Source organism: Peromyscus leucopus, chromosome 6 (assembly GCF_004664715.2).
Source record: "Peromyscus leucopus breed LL Stock chromosome 6, UCI_PerLeu_2.1, whole genome shotgun sequence".
Taxonomy (NCBI): Eukaryota; Metazoa; Chordata; class Mammalia; order Rodentia; family Cricetidae; genus Peromyscus; species Peromyscus leucopus.
In genome coordinates, this window is record NC_051068.1 from 29,779,744 (window position 1) to 29,801,823 (window position 22,080).

Consider the following 22,080-nt stretch of genomic DNA (forward strand, 5'->3'; position numbering starts at 1 on the left):
AACTGTTTCATCAAAACCTGAGAAATATCAGCATTCCTGTCAATGGGCAGTGAAGTAATTTCAGTTCAGAAACCCAACATTTATATCTAGGCTCAACTCAGAAAGATGTTGGCATCTAGCTTCTGAGTAAGTCTAAGGGAAAACCTGGCCTAATTTATAACTAACAAGCGGTTAATCTGATCAATTACAAAATTTTATAAACCAAAGGTGTCCTAAAACTTTGAAGGTTAAAATGAAATACCTCCCTGGCATAAATGAAGTTTTAGAGTATCACAGTGCTGGTCTAGGGGAGTATTGTGAAGTGTTTCACCTGCGTGTGTGTGTGTGTGTGTGTGTGTGTGTGTGTGTGTGTGTGTGTGTGTGTGTGTACTACTTGTTGTGTGTGTGTGTGTGTGTGTGTGTGTGTGTGTGTGTGTGTGCACTACTTGTGTGCCTGGTGCCCCAGAGGTCAGAAGAAAGCACTGGATCCTTGAACTGGAGTTATGGTGGTTGTGGAGGTCCCAGCAGAACCTGTCCCAGGTCCTCTGTAAACAACAAGTACTCTTAGCCAGTGTGCCATTGACTCAGCCCTCCCTGCATATTTTAGTGAACAGTTTTATTGATTTCCATTGTCTCTTGATTTTGTTAAAATTTTTCACAAAGTGAAAATTTTCAAAACTACCTCCCAGACATAATAATCTAAAGAAATTACTTCCTAAAATTTGGATCCTAATTCTTATGCCAGTCAGCACCCTCTGATACCCAACAGACCTCTGTGAATCCAGAGTAATCCAGACACATGTCTTGGTAATTACCACTCCAACAATTATTGTTACTCAGAAGTCAATATGATAGATGACGGTCAGTCTACTCTTGCCCAACTCATTTTTATTAAAGGGCTTTATTTGAAACAGCCTTATAAACTCTCAGTTTTTCACAAGTACTTTTTGTATTTGAAGTGTCACACTTCCACATTACAGGAAAAAGTTCAAGAGATGATTACAAACAATTGTATTCAATACAATTTTTAATGTGCTCAAAGTCAGCAAGGCATAGAAAGTTCATTAGCAGAAAGAAGAGGGAAAATGAGGTGAATAAATGACTTATTGTGAGAAAGAAACGTTTGAAAAAAAGGTAATCTGCTACTGTGTTTTCTCATTTATAAAATATGAATTTTTTTTCTGAAATATTGTCTAAAACTTTATTTCAAAGTTATCCATCTCGATATGAGTAAGGTGTGTGGTTAATGCTCCATGCCAAAATCGCCAGGCTTGCCCATTGCCGGCAATGGACTCTGAGAAAACCCACTTCTTGGCACCCAAACATTAAATTACTCTTTTCCAAACATACAGAACTCTCAATACTTGCAAAAGAATTACATGCACCATTTCCCCACCATTCTTTAAATATGACCTTACATTATTCTTCTATAGCAGTGGATGTTAAAATGAAATCATTTTAACCAATTAAAACTGTACAAATCAAAATCCTACTGGTTAATATTGACAAGAATATTTTACAAATGCTATATTACATATCACTTTGCAATCTGAAACATCACACATTTATGTGTTTATTTTAGATAACTAAAACTTCACAGAATTGAACAGCAAATACAGTTAAAAAAATTTAGTTCTGTACATTAGTTCCAACTATCTCTATTTTACAGTCTATGAGGCTCATGTCATTGTTCAGCACCAAAATCACCCAGAGAACTTTCTAATGAATTTTCTTATTCATCTCTTGTGGTAGTTTTTTGTTGTTTTAAAAGTGAAAGTTAAGGAAAAAAATGTTGTGAGTTCTACTTCTAGATCTTGAAGAGAACATTCCTTTTGGCTGGTCAGACTATGTGAAATTTTCACTATGTGAAAATGTGGGTTATATTTTCTTATTTTCATTGGACAGATTAAAAAGACAAACAAAACACAGAAATACACAAACCACACAGAAAAAAATGTGTCCGGTGAACTTAAGCTGTCAGCCTATCAACTGGACCTGGAACACTGTGACCTAATAATGCCCCGCCCCATCCCTCCTACTTTACCTCTGGTCCTTGCCAGGAGGGGCTTAGGACTGCAGCAAGCTCCCTCACACCAGCCACCATGAACCGGCTGGAACCAGTTCCCCAGCTGTGTCCACAGCGCCCAGGTGAACCTGCTCAGAGCCAGCATCCTTCTGCTCACGTGATCACGGCTAACCTTTCTCATTGATGCTTCCTCCAGACCCTAGGACTTGTCTCCCTTCAGGATTTACAAGTCTTTGAAAAAGATAGTATTTGCCTTGCCATTTTTCAAGCAGGGTTTGTGTGTAACATTTAAATTCCACAATCCCCAACCTAGAAAAGTTTTTCAAAAGCTACAGGTACTTTTATTTGTTAAAGTATAAAATTCTTACACATTAAAAAAAAACAAAAACAAACAAAAAACAACAACAAAAAAAAACCACCCAATTTTTCAAATTGGACACTAGTACCTCCGCTTGTCAACAGAAGCACTCAGTTCATGCCATGTTTGAAAACTCAACTGCATGCATATAAACGTCCAGAGAGGTATAAAGTTTACAGAGCCTTTAACATCACTGCAGTACATTCACCACTGGCCAGACCACAACAGGAAGCGTGTTAGCAAGTTCAGCAAAGACTTCTCCAAGAACACAACAGTTTTCTAGGCTCTGTGTCAGTTACACGACATTTTAAGCAACATGTAATCTTTACAATTGTCCCCAGACATCCAGTTGTCCAACTGTTCCCATTCCCCAGCCCAGCCCAAAGCCACAGTGAGGCCTTACACCCACAGAGCTCTTAGTGCTCCCCGTTAGTAATGACAGCTGATTCCGAGTCTGTCGCTGTTGCAGGGAGTCTTGGCACTTTCTTAGCAGGGCTTGGGATATGCTCCGTTGCTGTGCTCGAATGCACAAGTCCCACGCCTTCATCCAAACTGTGGCCGTTAGAGGAGGGGCGCCGAGCGTAAGTCCGTCTGTGCTTCTCATCCACTCTAACTAGGTACCATGTTCCTTCAAAGAGCGAATCTATTGAACACTGGGGAATATAGTTGGCTAAGTGATGTGTGTCCTCTCTGAGCTTCATGTTCTCAGCAAAGACATCCGGTGCCACACAAGTTCTTGAGTCGAGCCTTGATTTAAGATCTCATAAACTTGCTGTGATTTTGTCAAGAGCAGACCCTGGCGTGGCATCTTGTGTGACTTTAAGGGAGTACAGGGTGGCAGCCAAGCCAGAGCCATAGGAGAACACTCCGATCCTCTTCCCTGCCAACTGCTGAGGGGAGTACTGTGCCAGAAGAGAAGCAAGGGAACCGTATACGGAAGATGTGTACATATTTCCATTCTGATTTGATACAAGCAAAGATGCCTTTGTTTTCTGGTTAAATAGCTCAGAACTAGCCTTCATAAACGCCTTTTCCACATCTCTGTCAAAGTAAGTATCTTCTAATTTAACGTCCCCAAAGGCTTCCAGGCCACTGTAAATACTGTTCTTATCTCTGTTCTGATCATTAAGAAAGTCATTCAGGAACATCCGAGCTAGAGATTTCTGCACCAGTTTACAATACGGTGAGTGAAAGATCATGAAGCCAAAATCATTCAGGGTAAAATCTTTATCATTTCCCTCTTTCTGCCACTGGGCGCGGATCTTTTTGCGGTAGACAGAGTAGCAGCGGTCCAATGCACTGAGGTAGCACTGTATGGACAGCTTCCCGTCCACTACAGGGTATTCAGAGAGCATGTCAGGCTTGTAAAAATCATAGGTGTGCTGCATGTGTGTCCCGCGGAGCCCTCGGTCGAAAATTAAAGGAGCATTTGGCCCAATCAGCAGAGCCACAGCTCCAACTCCACCTGTAGGTCTGGCATTTCCTGTGGCATATATAGCAATATCACCTGCAACTACCAGAGCATACCGTCCATCCCAGGAGCTGGATTCAATCCAGTTCACAGCATTGAAGACTGCAGCTGTACCTCCGTAGCACGCATTGGTTGTATCTATGCCTTCTATATCTGTATTCCCAGACTCCTCAAACAGCTGCATCAAATTAGACTTCACTGATTTTGACTTGTCGATGATTGTCTCTGTTCCGACTTCTAGCCGCCCAATGCAATCATAGGACAGACTATCTCTCTCCATGAGATTCTGAACCACAGTCAGGCAAAGAGAGTTGATGTCTTCTCGGTCCGTGCAGAAGCCCATCCTGGCCTGGCCCAGGCCGATGGTATACTTTCCAGCATCTACACCATCGTATTTTTCCAACTCAGCTTGATCAACATATTGAGAAGGGAAGTAGATCTCAAGGGCAACAATTCCCACATCTTTTGGCCAGCAAGCTTCTGCATTCAACGAAAGTGACCCAGGCATGGTGAAAGAGCTGTGTGAAGGACAGAGAACTGCAGTCTCCAGGTCGGTCACTGTTTCCTTCTTCAGGCACCCAACGCGACCGGACCCTGGACGCAGACAGGAGAACCCACTGAGGACAGTGCCAAATATGAATTTTATATCTCTTGTTGTTTTAAGTTTGGGAATCCAAGGCATTCAATTTAGCTGGGCTTTGAATCAATACAAAACATTGGCAAACCAATATACACAACACATCAGGACATAGAATTGTGACTCATTTGTTGAGTCCTGAAGAACTATATGAGAAGTAACATGTAAGAGATTTTGACATAGCTTACTGATAGAACATTAGTGTAGCATGCACAAGATTCTGGGGCTTGATCTCCAAAAATGAATAAAGAAATATTCCAGCAAAACTTAACATCCAAGATTGCTACAATAGTTTAAAACAATACTGATCTAAATGTGAATCTTACCCTGTCACAATTTAAATGTAATACTATATTTGTAGTCACAGCATCATGTAAAGCACATGTTAAAGAGCTGCTTCACACAGGAGAGCAAACTATTCAAGCCTGTGTGTGTCTGATACACTGAAGCAACATCTATACTACAAATACAGACTATTATTATCTTCTGAAATCGTGTCCAGACATGGCTAATGTGTGGCTTTGGTAGAGCTTTTTTCTTCTAAATTTTAAGATATCTATATCTATATCTATGTGGAGAATATAGGAAATATACAGCATTGTAGTTACATTAACAAAATACATGCTCACAACTTTATAATGAAATCATACCCAAATTCATAGTATAACAAATACTTTAAAAAATTCACACAGATTTGGATGAAGTCTAATATTTGATCAGAAAAAATAATTATAAGTACAAAGACAATTAGAATACAGAAAAGTGATTTAATTCAGACATCCAAAAAATAAACCCAGAAAAATAACCCAGTAAATGTATAGTACCTGTGTTAGTCAGTGTTCTATTGCTGGTTTAGTCCATTGTCATCATGATGGGGAGCAAGGTGGTACGCAGGCAGACATGGTGGTAGAGAACTAGCTGAGAGTTCTATATCCAGATCCACGGACAACAGGAAGAGAGAGAGCCCCTGGACCTAACCTGGGCTTCTGATACCTCAAAGCTCCCACAACCTCCCCAGTGACACACCTCCTCCAACAAGACCACACCTTCTAATCCTTCTAAATAGTGCCACTCCCTGATGACTAAGCATTCAAATGTTTGAGCCTATAGGGGTCATTCTTATTCAAACCACCATAGTACATGTGTACTATATATTAGCTTTCTCACAGTCCTCATGTGTCAAAGGCATGTTTACACTGTACAATTTAAAGATACGCTTAAATTGAAACACACATATATTAACTGCAACATCATAACTATGGTATTTATATATTACTATACTATTTATATATTATATACTATTTATGTATTTATATACATAAAGTTCAGATGCTAATGATCCAGCAGAAAAGGTTTCTTACATGCTAAAAATCAAATGTGTCTCTCTTTACCTATTTTTATACAATATATTATCTTACATTTGTATATGTACATGTCTATTTCTGTGTGTGTATGTGCACATTTGAGACATTTTTTATAACTAACAACATATCTTCAAATATGGCTCTAATTGGTAGCTATATGAACTGGGTTAATTTTTCTATGATTCTGCTTCTTAGTAAAATGAAGATAATAACATTGCTATACTTTAATATTGTGAGAAATAAATGAATCTATACATGCAAAATTATTCTGATAAGTAATGTATTTCTAATCAATGTTGACTGCTGTTTTGTTGTGACTTTGTTAAAGCCTTTTTCAGGAACACTCCTTGATAACCACCCTATACTAAGAGGCCTGGTAGAGCAAGTTAGCTGACTGAGATGTGAGTGTTCTGTTCCCATTTCTCTGCTCCCTTCAGGCTAAGAACGTAAGTGACTACGGTCACTTGATTAGGTGAAGTTTAGGGATTAGAGCTTCATTTCACTCTCTTTATGTCCCTAATCTTACCATAATACTGGAGATTTGTTTTTCACTTGAAAAGGACCTCTAAGTGGATGCACACTGTAGACATGACAGGAAATATCATGAATATCTTCAGTCTACTACACAGTGAGAGGATCCCTAAACAGAGTCAGGTCTAAAACAGAAAGAGACTGCTGTGGTCACTGGACTAGGGAGAGCTCATATAAACATCACACTTTGTCAGCCAGAAACAGCAGAGTCAGAACTGGCTGTACATTTATAATCAAGTCAGTCTTGAAATACTTTTGAAAAGGCATGAAGATGAAGGCCAGAATGTCACTTTCAGGGTCATATTCAAAAAGGTTTCCTAGACATGAAACAATAGAAGAAATATAATTTTCTGTACCAATGTTAGTTTGAGGGATAAATCATCTTATTTGTGTAGCACTAAATTATTCATATAAATGTGATGTGTGGGCAAACTCTCTTAAAGAAAACTAAATAATTATGGAGCATTTGATATATCCTAGGCACCAAATTAAATGATTTTTCATTCCTTAATCAAAATAATTTTGTTTTATGTTATTGGCAGTGTTTTATTTTATTTTATTGATAGTACTATCATTGTCTTATGTTGTTGAATAGTAGATGGAATGCAACTTTGGATTTGGGGTAGTTTTGAGCAAGGAACAGTAAGAAAAGCAGGTGGTGAGCCCTGCTTGGTGAGTTTATTATCAGGTACCTCTCAGTGTCCTTACCTGGAAAGGTACTAAGGCAAAATCAGATGAAGAAATTTGCTGATGGTCAATGTGATTTTGCCAGCTATATCCCAGAGCATGCACACAAAGTATATGAAACAAACAAATGTCCTTACTACCACTTTGTTACATTCTCATATGTTTTCCCTCTATACCATTTTAATTAAAAAAAAAACAGTCAAATGATAGCAGCAAAGTTATGTTTTAAGTGAATTCAGATTCACCATCTTTAATTGACTCTGCCTCAGTGCCTTGACTTCCAAGGACATGCTTAGGATGTTTTTCTCTTTTTCCCAAACACTATAGATGTTCCTTTGGTGAATTACATTGAATATGTTTATTATTTATAAATGTATCTTATTACTTTTATTCAGTATTTTATATACTTTTCTTCTAGAAATCCACAATTCTTTATGTTTGATTCCATTTGTTTTCCCAAGTTTAATCATCATACTAACCACATTTATTTATTGACTTTTAGCAAATTTGCCTTGCATATATTTCTCATGCCTGTTTTTAATTTCTATTTCAAGTAGTATTCATTCCATTTTGCTCTAGTACTAATCCAGGTTTTATTTCTGTGGATTTATTTCATTCTGTATATTTCTTAGGTTTGCTGTGTTTTTGCCTGCTAACCCCTCTAAAAAAAGAAAGGAAGAAAGGAAGGAAAAAAGAAGGAAAGAAGAAAGGAAGGAAGGAAGGAAGGAAGGAAGGAAGGAAGGAAAGAAGGAAGGAAGGAAGGACAAATGAACTACTAGTACTATTGTGTAGGTGCAGTTTTTTGTTTTTGTTTTGTTTTGTTTTGTTTACTCTTTGGGGATCCACTACCTAGCTCCCAAATAAATACACAGAGACTTACTCTTGCTTATGAATGCCAGGCCTTAAGCTTGGCTTTTTTCTAACTTAAATTATCCCGTTTCTCTTTAACTACACTTTGCCTCTGGAATTTTTACCTTTCTTTATTGTATATATCTTTCTTTCCTTCTTACTCCATGGCTGGCTGGGTGGCTGGGTGGCTGGCCTCTGGCATCCTCCTTTCCTCCTTTCCTCGCTCCTCACTCCTCTCTCATCTCCTGAGCCTAGATTTCTCCTCCTATTTATTCATTAGACCAATCAGGTGTTTTAGACAGGCAAAGTAACATAGCTTTGCAGAGTTAAACAAATGCAATATAAAAGAATGTGACACATCTTTGCATCATTAAACAAATATTCCACAGCAAAAACGAATATAATACATCTAAACTAATATTCCACAACACTACTATCTCTTTTAAAATTTTTTAAATTTACATTTAAATTATAAAAGTTTTTCCTTATGCTTAATATGGTAGATTATGACTGTAATACTAGCAATTGAGAAGCTGAAGCAATAGGAACATGACAATCATTGTGAGACTTACCAGGTCTTTGAAGTAAGTTTCAAGACCTGTCTGGGCTAGAGTGAAATCATCTCAGAAAAATAAATGAATAAATAGATTAATTAACTAGTTAATTAATTATTTTTCATTTAAGATATACATTTGCAAATTCCTTTTGTAATCCTGAAAAATCAATTTTCTTCAAAATGTTATTCTTGAGAATTTTTATTACCACACTTCCTGCTCTTTTCCTTGTCCTTGGAGTCTGTGCATTCCCAGGGTTTAGATGTGTTTGCTCCTGAGTTTCTTTTGAAAAAAGGTACCTGAGGCAGTTGTTTGCTCAGTAGTGATGAAAGCAACAGGTTGGTATTGGTCTAGGATTGCAAGTCCAGCACAAAAATGCTGATCCAGCAACATCTGACATTTCCTCTTTGAAGTCAAGCCAACATTTAGAAAGGAGGTACTGACTCTCATAACCTTTAGATACTTTGTTTGATGGTTCAGCTCTGCTCAGCCAATTCAGTCCCTGGCTATAAAATCAACTGTGACTCAATTTCTGTTCTCTGTTATGATGTTCACCATGATGCCCTTCCTGAATTGCAAGCAAGAAATGAAGATTCTCTCCAACAACATTCTACATCTTTAATGTTTCACTGAATTTCAGAAGGTAACAATGTAATAGGCCAATACTTTTATTTCCCCCCCCCCTCATTTTCACCATTGAATATATCTCACTTTTTGCAAATTTAATCTGTATCACTAATTTTAACATGCTTTCTTCTTTGGTTGGTCAGATCATCTGCTTTTCAGTTGTAAATACTCTGTGAAGAAATTTTAAGATTGGATTCTCAGCACATGATGGTCCTGAATTTCCTCTTCCAAATTTAAGAAATTCTACTTTAGCAATGAAAGAACATTTGTATGTGTGAATGTGTGTGAAATGCAGTGTATGTGGGTGTGGTTTACATGCACATGTGTGTACAGAGGCCAGAAAAGGGTGGTGGATGGTCTCCTCTATCACTCTCTGTATTAATCCTTTGAAGCAGAATTTCTCTCTGAGTCTAGAGGTGGTTTTTTCAGCTAGGCTGAAAAACAAAGTTCCCAGCAATCCTTTCGCTGACTCCTAAAAGCATTTTGTTATATGTGCATGTAAGTCTATACACCTGGCTTGTTAAATTGTCATGGAGATACATGGGCCTTCACAGTTGTACAGTAAGCACTCTTAAGTGCTGAGCCATCTCTCTGACCCCCAATAGTAGTTTAAATCCCTTCAATATTCAAGTTTCTTGTGAGTCTTCATTTGTTTCCTATCCACATGGATGTATGAATGAAACTGTAAGACTATGTAAATGCTTTCAAGTTACTTTTCTTCATTTTTGTCAACTGAGAATTTGATACATGTGTGTAACCTGTTTTGATCAAGCCCACCCTATCAACTTGTATTCTAATATCATATGTTCTATGTCAACAACAGAGAAATGAGAATGCTGGTTTAAGACTTGAGTATCAGACAGTGATTGGTTCATTCTAGCAAATACTGGCCTCATTGAGACATGCCAATTGCTTCTAAATTTGTCCTCGTGCTGCCATCTACGCTTTCGCCTTCCAGGTTTCCTGTATCAGTGCAGTCTTCTGAAGTGTTATCAAAGCTCGGGCTGCAAGCCAATGGGGCCAGACACTGAGTACTGACTGAATGACCCATGAGAAAACAATTATTTGTATATTGTCAAATGGGTGGAGATGAAACAAAGTAAAAACAACTTTGCATGACATGTGAAAATTAAATAAAATCCAAATGTCTCTGACCATAAGTTCCTATGGAGCACTGCCATGCCCGCACATTGTGTAGTTCCTATGATGTTTTATGCTACATAGCATAGTAGAGTGCTTACAAGGGAAGAGCTGAATAGTATAAACATTTGCTACGGATTGAGTATGTGTTCAGACAGGTTTATTGATTTTCTCGTGGGTAATGACGAACTATCCCTCATGTTCCACCCACTTTTAGATCGAGTTTCCTTGTCATTCCATTTTCTTTCATGGTTAAAAGCAGCACACAGCCCTCTCTCTAGCACCATCCTTGTAGATTTCCCAGCCTGCAGACCCAGGAGCCAAAGTAAGCCTTCTTTCTTTATAAGTCACCTCATCTCAAGTATTCTGCTACAGCAATGAAAGACCATGACAGTATATCTTTATGACCAGCATATGTAATTTATTAATTCTTAATTATTTCCCTACATCCAGAAATTGCTTAAGTTTGTTTTCTCAAATGTATAACTGAATGAAAATTCTAGTTATCTACTTTTGATTATTGTTTTAAATTTTAAGTCATGCGTGATATGATGATCAGTTTCAATTACTAGAAATGTGCATATATTTCCATGAATGTATAATCTGTTTTCACAAGTAATTGTGGTGTAAAAATACTACATTTGTTCTTTAATTTCCTAGGCGCATTCTACATTTGGCTGATGGACCTGTCCAAGAAAAATGTGTCAAAATCTATTTTCCGGTGAATTTGAGAGTTTTGCTTTGTAATTCTGTCAGTTGATTCTTACTTTACAAAAGACTATTGCTTGAAAGATGGTGTAATGGCTTTTTCTCACTGGAGAATTGAAATCATTTGTCAATATATGATTATTTTCATTTTTAACATTACATTTTGCTCAATATTTAGTTTTCTATGTTCAAGGAGCAGTAAAGTTTGTTTTGGGTAGATTTCACCTGGTTTGTGTTTGCCTGGTAGTTGTCAATGTAGTTCTATCATTGGGATGAGGTTGGGAGTGTTTGGGTGGTTATGGCCATAGATATATTCTTATGGCAGTGATGGCTATATTTGGATTTATTATATCATGTTCCTTTTGACTTCACATGGAGTATCTGAAATTCCCAGTGGAGAGCTCTTGTTTTGACCTTTGTTCAGCATGACCTTAGCAAGCTCACAGATGTAGGGCTCAAAGTTGTCCCTCCAGACTACCCCAAACTGTGGACAAGTGCAAAGAAACCGTGGAAGCTGTGAGTGACCCTGCAAGGTTCTCTCTTACCTGAGGTTTGCTTTGCCAGCTCTAAGAACTTAACAACTGAAAGATGTTAGGAGAAGGTTCTGGCATAGCATGTTCACATGATTTGGGGGTACTGAGATCTTGGACAAGGTTCCTGAGAGAGAGAGAGAGAGTTTGACCGACTGTTATATGTGCAGGGTTTGACTCAGGCCCACTGTTTGTGCTGAGATTCCCGTGACGTCTTTGGACAGAGGCGAAGCTGCTGAGAGCCTTCCCAGTCATCCTCAGGCTTGCGGCTGCTGCTTGGCCCAGGTTTAGAGCTGTTCCGCTTCGCGCTCCTGTCCCTGCTTTCTTCCTCTCGTCTATGCCAAGAATCACAGCTGTTGCTGCGTGTTGCCTGCTTTCCCAGGTGTTGTTTTATAGTCAGGATGGTCATGGAATTTAAAAAGTGGTGGCAGTTTGAGTGTGGATAACCGAGCCAGAAAAGCAAAACCCGGTGCGTTCCAGCCATTATACCCCCACTCTTGTTTTGATTATGCCAGAGGGAGACCTCGTATTGGTGAGCCCTAGGGAATGATTTCAGGATCTTCACTTCCACTGACTCTTATTTCGAGACTTGGTCTCTTTTCATTCACTTCAAAAGCAGCAACTTCAAAATTGATCCATGGACTGCAAATCTGAAATGTACTGTAGCTGGATACTATTAGTCACTTTTTTTTTTTACTTTCTCTTTTTTAACTTTAATGTCTACTCTGTTAAGATGTCCAACAGTCTAATATATAGTTTGATATATTTCTACTATTTAAAACACACATCTGTGTGTACTTTTCACATAGATCAAGGCACTGGCTTCTGATCTTATCTCTTCGGAAGATTCTCCATGTTTCTTTCTGGCTTATACACCATCATGTATAACCACTTTTCTGACTTTTATAATGGCTAATTAGTTGTATGTTTCATATAAACATGGAATTAGTGGGGGTGGAATTTCTTAACCATATAAAACCTTAGTCCTCAAACTTTAATGGAATGTGAAGAAAAAAAGAAAAATAATAACACAGCACTAGAACCAACCTTTCTAAATAGTAGATAAAACAAAAACTTCCTAGAAAGCATGGACTTTAGTTATATACAGAAGAGGGTATATAGGTTTGCCACAGGCTACAGGAACACAGCAAATATATATAAAGGATTAACTGGAAAAGGAATCTACAATTGCCAAGAAAAACCTTAGCCTAAATATTGGTGCAACTACAAAAAGAAAATCCCATGGATATTATCTCATTACTGAAGAGGGAATTTAAAAGCATAGTTGAAAGTAAAATATTAATATGCAAATACATTGATTGTTCAAAATTATTTATACTAAGTCAAATTCACACCCCACTAAAAAAAATTAAAATGGGAGCAGGTCCTTCTAAATTGCTTTCCTAAACATCTAAATATCAACTTGCCTAAAGAAGTCTCATGAAAACTTCATAGCAGTTACGCAGACCTTGACCCACTTTTCAGACTGCCTGTAGTTTCATGCATTGGCAAATCCTTGTTGGCTAGTTGAACTGCATCGCATGGCTCATCCATTATTGATCATTTTCAGTTCTGAACACACACAGGAAGAAAAGAAAAGTGTTGTCTTCAATCTTCTCTCCTGTGGCATTGAGAGTGTATTATCTTTTATTGTGTATTGTAAGGTTTAGCCAAGTAAGTTAAGGAACATAAATGTCATAGACTTGTACTTTTGTGCAACCCCCACATCTATCCCACAGTGGGAGGTCGTTCTTTTCTGCTGCCCCTTTGTTACTTTTAATGCTTCGGCTGCTACATTAAAATTAGTCTTGTTCATCTTTTCCTATCCTTAAGAAATATTCTATGGGATAGAAAGATGGCTTGGCTGTTAAGAGTGCTTCCTGCTCATCCTGAGAATTAGAGTCCTGTTCCTAACACCCACATTGGTAGCTCCTGACCACCTGAATCTCCACCCACATTTGGTGGATTTGGTGCCCTCTTCTGGCCTCTGCAGACCTCCACACACAGACAGCATGTACTCATAGACACAGACACAGGAGAAAATAATGAGGATTTTATATGGAAAATGTTTGTTTTAGCCCAATATGTTGTTTTATATAGGATGGCAACATTTTTAACTTTTAATTTTATTATTTATATGTGTGTAAGTGTAAGTGTATGCACATGTTTGTGGATACCTAAGGAGGCCAGTCAGATCCCTTGGAGCTAGAGTTAAAGGTCTTTCTGAGTTTCTTGGCTTAAGTCCTAGGAACTGAACTCTGAGTCTCCAGGAAAACAGCAAGTGCTCTTAGCCACTGAGCCATCTCTCTAGCCAAGGATCGCTGTTACAGTTCTTACAGCTGGGATGTGAGATGGCTCAGCAGGTCAGGATGATTGATGCCAAGCCTGAGGACTTCAATTCAATCCCCCGGACATGGTAGAAAGAGAGAGTCAACACCCACAAATTATACTTTAACGTTAATATCTTCCCCACAATAAATAAAAATATTAAAGAAGAAAGAAAGGGGGAGGGAAAGATGGAGATGGGAAAGGGGGAGGGAGGGACAGAGGGAGGGAGGAAGGGAGGGAGGGACAGAGGGAGGGACAGAAGGAGGGAGGGAAGGAGGGAGGGAGGGAGGGAGGGAGGGAGGGAGGGAGGAAGGAAAGAAAGACCCAGACAGGAACCTATTAAAGAGAGTCCTTTAAAATAGTGATAAAGATGCTAAAGTGTAGCTCTTCACGGTTTATGACTTCTGGTGCAGGGAGGAAAAGACTCCGTTATCTTTATGGGGCTGGTCACTAGGAGTTTGACCATGCTCCATTGAGTACATGGCAACACAAATTGGACCTGGTATGTTAGTGGGGCACAAGGCTAGGAGGGTGGACTTGGGAGGAATGGGAAGTGAGTGATCAGGGTGCGTTGTATGAAATTCCCAAATAATCAGTAAAAATATGTTGGTAGAAAAATCATAATAAAACAAGTCAGGGATGCACAAAGAAAAAAATAAAAAATAAAATACAATCAAGAGCAAACAACAAAAGGGTCTTTCAACCTTCTGAAACACCATGATGACAATTACAGGTGGAATACTGAGGCAAAAAAACAGTTTGTAATAACCCAATACCACAGATGGTGGTTGGAGGAACCAGTGTTCAATATTCAGACCTGTGCTTCTAGGAGCTTTATACCTGTTAATAAACAGTAAGCGCAAAATTTGAGAACCTTTTCTTACAGTACAGGTATCAGCTTTTTTTTTTTCCTTGCAAGCATCCTTTTCTGATGCACAGTGTAAAACACCATAGACAATACATAATGTGCAGGTGTGTGTGTGTGTGTGTGTGTGTGTGTGTGTGTGTGTGTGTGTGTGTACATGTACACAGGTGTCAATTCACATGTGGGTCTGCTACAATAGAGGCAAGAAGTCAACATTAGGCATTTTTTTCAATCATAATGAGCCTTAGTTTTTGAGACAAGACATCTGACTGAACTCTGGAGCTCACCAATTCACCTAGACTGGCTGACCAGCAAACCTCTGGAATCCAAGTTGACATGACCAGCACTGGGGTTACTGACATCAACCAGCATACCTAGATATTCCCATGGGTGCTGTGGATCCAAACTCAGGTCCTCATGCTCCCATAGCAAGTGTGTTAGTGCCTAAGCCAACTCTAGATCCCAAACTATCTTTTCATTAGCAGTTATCTTTTGATATGCTAGCCTTGAGATGACTGAAAATAATAAAATATATTTTAAATTATTGTTTAGTTTAACACGACGAGTAGTATGATAATTATAACATGTGGTGATATTTTATTTGTGCTGAAATATGGTGATATTTTATTTGTGTGTTAATAAATAAAGCTTGCCTAGAGATGGGGGGGGAGGCCAACCATTTTAAATAAACAAAGAAGTCAGGCAGCACATGCCCTTAATCCCTTAGCAGGCAGGATCTCTGTGTGTTCAAGGCCACACTTAGGGAACAGAGCCAAGCGTGGTGACACACACCTTTAATCCCAGTACCAACCATAGAGACCTGAAAGTCTGTACAGATAGACAGACAGTGACAGAGTTGTGTAGGAAGAGGAAGTGAGGTAGCTGGTCTAAGAACCAATGAAAGGGCAGAAAAGCAAGGCATATAAGCCTGGGTAGATGGAAGTCATTCTCTTTGGAAGCTGTGGAGTTGGTGAGATAAGGTTGGCTGGTGACTTTCCGTATTTTCCTGATCTCTCTAAGGCTTTAACCCAAATTTCTGGCTCTGTGTTTTTTATTTAATAAGGCCATTTAGAAATTCATCTACTCAGTGAATGGTTACCACACTGAAGAATGTACACAGAAGAATCTCCATGACTTCCAAAGGTTAGACTTGATATCCTTAGATTTGTCTTAAGTATTTGAAATGATATTGGGACAATATCCAGAAAGGCCCATTTCAATTGCTAATCCTCACCAAACTCCATTTATACAAAAGAGGGAATTCTGGGAATTTTGAACATTATGTTTTTTACTTATAATGGGTATTTATAATATTTGATTTTTTATTAGAAAACAATGAAATGTAACTCAGTCTTCTTACTGTATGAATTTTACAACCTGTAATTGAGTATATGAAACAATGTAAAACTCCAAAGTATATTAAAATAGTAAAATGGCAAAAAAGAAATTCATCTACAATAATAGTTTACTTAATTCATGAAAATCTACCTTACTAACTTACCACTGTTTATTTTTTTTTAGTAAGACTCATTCAGCTATTAATGAATGCCCAAGATATTCAGACATCATTGTTTTGACCATTAAGCAAAGTCCTATGCTTTGAGTTCCTGGTTTTACAAGCTGTTGATTAAGACAAAGATGGCCACTCTACATGTCTTTTAAGCCTGCTTACACCTGACTAGCTACTCTACAGTACACTTTCTCTCCACTCTGCTGGTACCCTTGCAGGATGCTTGCACCATGAGCAGATAAACCTGGAGCAGCTATGGAAGAATGCTGTTTTAAAGTTGATCCTTATTCTAGGATCTCATACACCAAGCCTTTCTTTTGCATGCATTAAGCACAGGAAATTTTGAAATCTCTTTCAGACTTCACTTTCTAGCAAAAATTATGACAATTACCTACAAGGAAAGGCTATCTTGACTTGGCCCATCCCATGGGTTTCTGCAAAGCTTCCCACATCATGATATTTTCAAACAGTTCTCTGTTGTGTACTTATCCTAAATAAGATGCAAGCTAAGGGGAAACACTGCATGAAATTGAACTAGATTGGGTAGTATATTTTGTAGACTGCATCAAATGATTTGGTCAGATCACAAACTTCAGATACTGATAAATATAATTACTCAATTCATTTATTTCTCCTCAGTACTAAAAAAATAAGCATCAATATATCCTTAGTGTCATAGCTACTTAGGTGATTATAGTTCTCAGTTGCCTAGTTACACAGTAGTATATGGATATTATTTTTTCATCTCAGCATATATAATCTGACCTTCAGTCAAGAGAAATATTCTTTCCTGGTGAAAATGTTTCTTGTCATAAGAACCAGACTTCCCCAGCGGGGTTGGAGATTCCTGAAGATACATCTTTGTCAGTGAATTCCATGGAGCAGTCTCACCCAGGCATGTGACAAAATAATATGTACTATACCACACATTAAAAATTAATGTGTACAGTTTGTATGTAGGTACCACTAAAAGTAAATATATGCAACAAATGGAACAATAGATGGGCACAATGCTGAGGAAACAAAATTAAAATCAAGCCTTCAAGACCCAGTGGCTATGATTATTAGTCACTGTTCTAAAAAAGGAAATTCCATCTATCATATCTGAGGGTACATGCAAATTGCTTCCATGAGTTTATATCTTATTTGCTTTTGTGCTTCTGTGACAAAACATCTATAAAGTAATTTAAAGGAGAAAGGCCTATTCTGCCTTGGAATTCAAGGTCCATCACAGGCAAGCCAAGGTAGCAGAAGCCGGAATATCACACCTACAGCTGAGAGGTCACACAGCACTGACAGTTGGGAAACAGAGTGAAGAATGTATGCTCAAGCTAGCTCACTTCCTGCATTCCATGTAGTCCAGGATTCGCTGTCCAAAAAAATGATGAGTTAAGATGAGTCTTCCCACATCAACTAACCTCATTAAGATGTCAAGATGATGCTCATAGTTATGCTCAGAAGCTCATATTCCTTGGCTATCCTGGATTCTATAATTAATACTGACCAGCACCACAAGTTGAAAATTTATTCATTCAGAAAGATTGTGCTTAGGAATGTATTCAAGGATCCATGCTGTCAGAAGACCCATCATCCTAACACATATGTACTGAACTGGGAGATAGCTCTGTTGATAAAGGATGGAAATTCATATCCAAGAACCCACATCAAAAATCTAGGTACAGTGGTGTGTGCTTGCAATCACAGTTTAGGGCAAGTAAAGACATGCTGACTCATCATGCTCAATGGCCATCCAGCATAGCCAAATTGGCAAGTTCCAGGCCAGTGACAGACCCTTGCTGAAAAAAGAAACAAGGTGTGTGGCATCCTGAGGAAAGATACTAGAGATGATTTCTGGCCAACACACACACACACACACACACACACACACACACACACACACACACACACCAATTAGATAGATAGATAGATAGATAGATAGATAGATAGATAGATAGAAAGATAGATAGAAAGATAGGATGATTGATAGATAGATTGATAGATAGATAGATAGATAGATAGATAGATAGATAGATAGATAGATAGATAGATAGATGATAGATAGAGATGATAGACAGACAGATGGTAGATAGATGATAGAGAGAGAAAGATGATATAGCTACCTGATAAATGGATAGATTGAATGACTATAACACTTACTACATTACTACATTAAAGACTGGTTAAGGCAAAACCAAAAGCTTTAATGGACCAACCCTCAGAAGGGCCAATGATTAATCCATCTGCTATTGGAGGGAACTTGGTCATGGGCTACCATGCATTGTAAGAATGTCCTTTACCTCTGAGACCAAAAGCCTTATAACTGAATCTGATGAACACCTCACCAGTATAATACACCCAATTTCTCACTGTTTACTCAGAAAATAAGAGTCCTTGAACAATGCTAACCATAACAAAATGCTTAATCAACGGTTTATGTGCTAATAATATTTTACTGTAAGCAAATAAAATTTCTCTGTGAATACCAGCCTCTTAGATCAGGCAACTAAATACACTTCTGAAGAGGAGAAAAAAATGTGTAAGGTCAAAATGTTTTCCCCAGTTTTCTTGCTGATTTAACAAGAAAACTTAATAGAAATGCCTTTACTTCTCACTTTATGTACAGCAGAGATAAATTCTTACAAAGGAAAGGAAATGCTACAAGTGGAGAAACTAATGATATAAAGAGCTATTAACGATTATAAACTGCTGTGTAGGACGGATATTCACAGCTGCTAATGGAAGTCTTGAATTGAGAGTTCTAGTGTCATCCTGGTTGTTAACCCCTTTTGGAGGGCTCAACACATGGTTTTGTGATTAATACCTAATTGGAATATGCCATAGTAGATTCACTCCACTGGCTTCTGAGAGAGCTTTTCAGTTGACTCTTTTCGTGCCAAACATTTGAAATTTACCTTCTGATGGTTAAATATCCTTAACTTAAAACAGAGGACACATTCTCATCACCATGCCTTCAATGAGTTTGTTCACATCTAGTGGGGTGCACTTCCTTCACAGGTACTAACTTATCCGGATTTATTCTAGCAACTGGGGAGTTATAAATAATCACAAAAGGTCAGGACAAAGCAAGAAATTTATAGATTCCTGTGTTCTCCATTTGTTATGAAATTTGCATGATAAATTTCTTCATAATACAGATGAACTTTTTTATTACAACATTTACCTTGCTGTTAGCATAGTTTAAACAAGATTTGAGAATTACTCATCTATTTTATCAGCCCTTAAAGTAATACTAAACATTATAAAATATTCTGGTCTCATAATTGACCTAGCATATTTAGTTCATATCAAGAGGCCACCTAAACAGTGTGATTAGGCACTCAGCTAATATGGTGTGGACCAGGTAAGCAGGCTCTTCTCATTCTGTGTGGGGTTTCATGTGTGCTGGTGTACATGCACATGTGTGTACTCCTGTGTAGGTCATAGGTGGATGTCAGATGCTCTCCTTCACCCACCACTCTTTGTCTTAGTGTTTGACAAGCTCTATTCCTGACATATCTTGCAAGGTTGATTAGCCTGGCTGTCTAGCAAGCCCTGGGTATCCTCCTCTTCACCTTTCCAGTTCTGGGATTACAAGCACATTCTGGAGCACCTGGCTTTTCAGGTGGAAGCTGTGGACTCTAGTCCTTATGTTTGCACAGAAAACCCTCACAGACTGAGCCATCTTGTTAGACCCCTCTCTTCTCACCCTTTTTCTTATATATTTATTTTTATTTTATGTGTGTGAGTGCTTTGCCTGTGTGTGTGTGTGTGTGTGTGTGTGTGTGTGTGCGTGCGCGCGTGCGCGCGCATCTGTGTGTCTGTTTGTGTGCCTGTGTGTTACATGAATTCCTCGTTTCTGTAGAGGCCAGAAGAGAGGATTGAATCCTCTGGAATTGAGTTCCAGATGGTTCTAAGCCATCATGTGGGTGCTGAGAGCCAGACCTGGGCTCCTTAGGAGAACAGTAAGTGCTGCTAACTGTTGAGCCACATCTCCACTTACTCTCTTCTCAGCCTTTACACACATTAGTGTAATTATTTTCATTCTTCTTTACTCTCACTTCTATGTAAGGTAGATATTGGGGGCCTGATGACCATTAATTCTGCCCAGTATGATTCATTTGACAGTTTTCCTTAAGACTAGTTCTAATCAATGAATATTTAAAGTATTTCCACGAACTAACTCATGTGTCAAATTCAAAGAGCATAATGTTTTTCACACATTATGCTCGGTGTTGATTTAAAATAGATTATGATTTATGTTTATCCAAAAACTGATTTTTTTTGCCTGAGCCTTAAATCATAGTATTAGAAAATTGCATTTCTCCTGCACTAAAATGCACATTCATTAATCAACATGGAAAACCCAAAATTATCAGAAACACAAGGAGTAAAGCATCCCATTGTTAACTCTATGTGCTCTCTTCCTGCCTCAGCACCAATCAGAATAAGCTCAAGTCAGACAACAGCAAAGTCCTAGAAAATCATCAGTGAATAGATATATCTGACTTAGGTAAAGTGTGTGTGTGTGTGTGTGTGAGTGTGTGTGTGTGTGTGTGTGTGTGTGTGTGTGTGTGTGATTGAGTGTAAGTGTGTGTGTGGTGTGTTTATACTTGAAAATGCAAAACAAAAAAAGAAAAACTAAGGAAATTACTACAGGTTTTCTCTCATTTTACCAAAAATACATTCATGAAAACATAACATAAAGGAATACCATTGTCTCATCACAGGACTGCTAGAGGATACCTTTATATAAAGCAATCATATTTTGTGTCTTTGCATTATCCTTGAACTAATAAAATAATGGAATTTGATTATTTATAGTTGTAATAAAAATTTTGGCAATGAACACAACTTATTCATATTTACAAAAACACATGGCACCTGGCCCTATCTGGAGGGGATCTGTTCTCCAGTTCAATCTGAGTTCCTTATAAGTATATCCATAAATCCGCAAACAGCTAATCGTGAAGATATTACTGCAACAAGCACATGCTTTATTTATCAGACTTGGCTTGCTAGCCTCTTATGGTATTGCCAAGAAAAGGAAATATTAAAATAAATGATATCTGTGTTCAGCTCTGGCAATAAATCAAAGAAGGCAGAGTTCTTGTTATAGCAGATTCCAACCCAGCATCGTTTTATCACTTTAAACTAAGTTGACATTTTCAGCATTTATAGAATTACTACAGTTAGACGTAATTATCTGGGTAGAATTAAAAATCCCAAATATATCAAATGTTTTAGTATATATTTTCTTATACAGCCCAAAGTAAGATTCATGATTTAGTTTTCCAAAATGATTTGTTAGAGATTTTACACACTAAGACATACATTTTTAATTTATTAAAACATGCAGTTAGAACCATTTATAGGGATACCTAGCATGACTTGTGATAGTGTCTTGTAGCAGCTGAATTTGCACTATGTTCTGAGTTTGTTTGTGAGACACTGTTTCATGGTGTTGCCCAGGCTGGCTTTTAACTCCTGGGCTACAGTGGGTCTCCTGCCTCACTGAGGTAGCTGAGAGGAAAGGCACGCAGTAGCAAACATATCTGGACAAATTTACTTCCTTAGTTCATCACTTACTGAAAGGAAATGTTTGCCTAAAGTAAAACAAAATAATTGTATGCTGACAGGATTCTTGACAAAATCATAAAGGAGCCTGGGACCAACATTGTTTATCCCTAGTAAATAGCATCCACATTGGATACTTGAACATTCTGCAGCCTGCATACCACATCTGCTCCTGAACCAAATTACTTGCAGGATCTGTACTATCCCTATGTTTAGTGTAGTCTGCTTTCTTTATTTCTTTTTTTAAGTAGTCATTATTTTTCCCATTTTATTAAAATAGATTCTTTTCTCATATAATATATCCTGATGATTGTTTCTTCTTCTTCTACTCTTTCCAGTGCC

At 38.1% G+C, this 22,080-nt stretch overlaps 1 protein-coding gene across 1 annotated transcript; it reads right to left on the reverse strand.

Moving 5' to 3' along the window:
* Positions 1 to 1,354: 1,354 nt before the first annotated feature.
* On the reverse strand, positions 1,355 to 4,450 carry LOC114695894 (hydroxymethylglutaryl-CoA synthase, cytoplasmic-like). The gene is given in 1 exon segment (XM_028873389.2): positions 1,355 to 4,450. A coding segment is annotated over 1 exon segment (1,563 nt). The 5' UTR covers positions 4,343 to 4,450; the 3' UTR covers positions 1,355 to 2,779.
* Between the last annotated feature and the right edge of the window lie 17,630 nt (positions 4,451 to 22,080).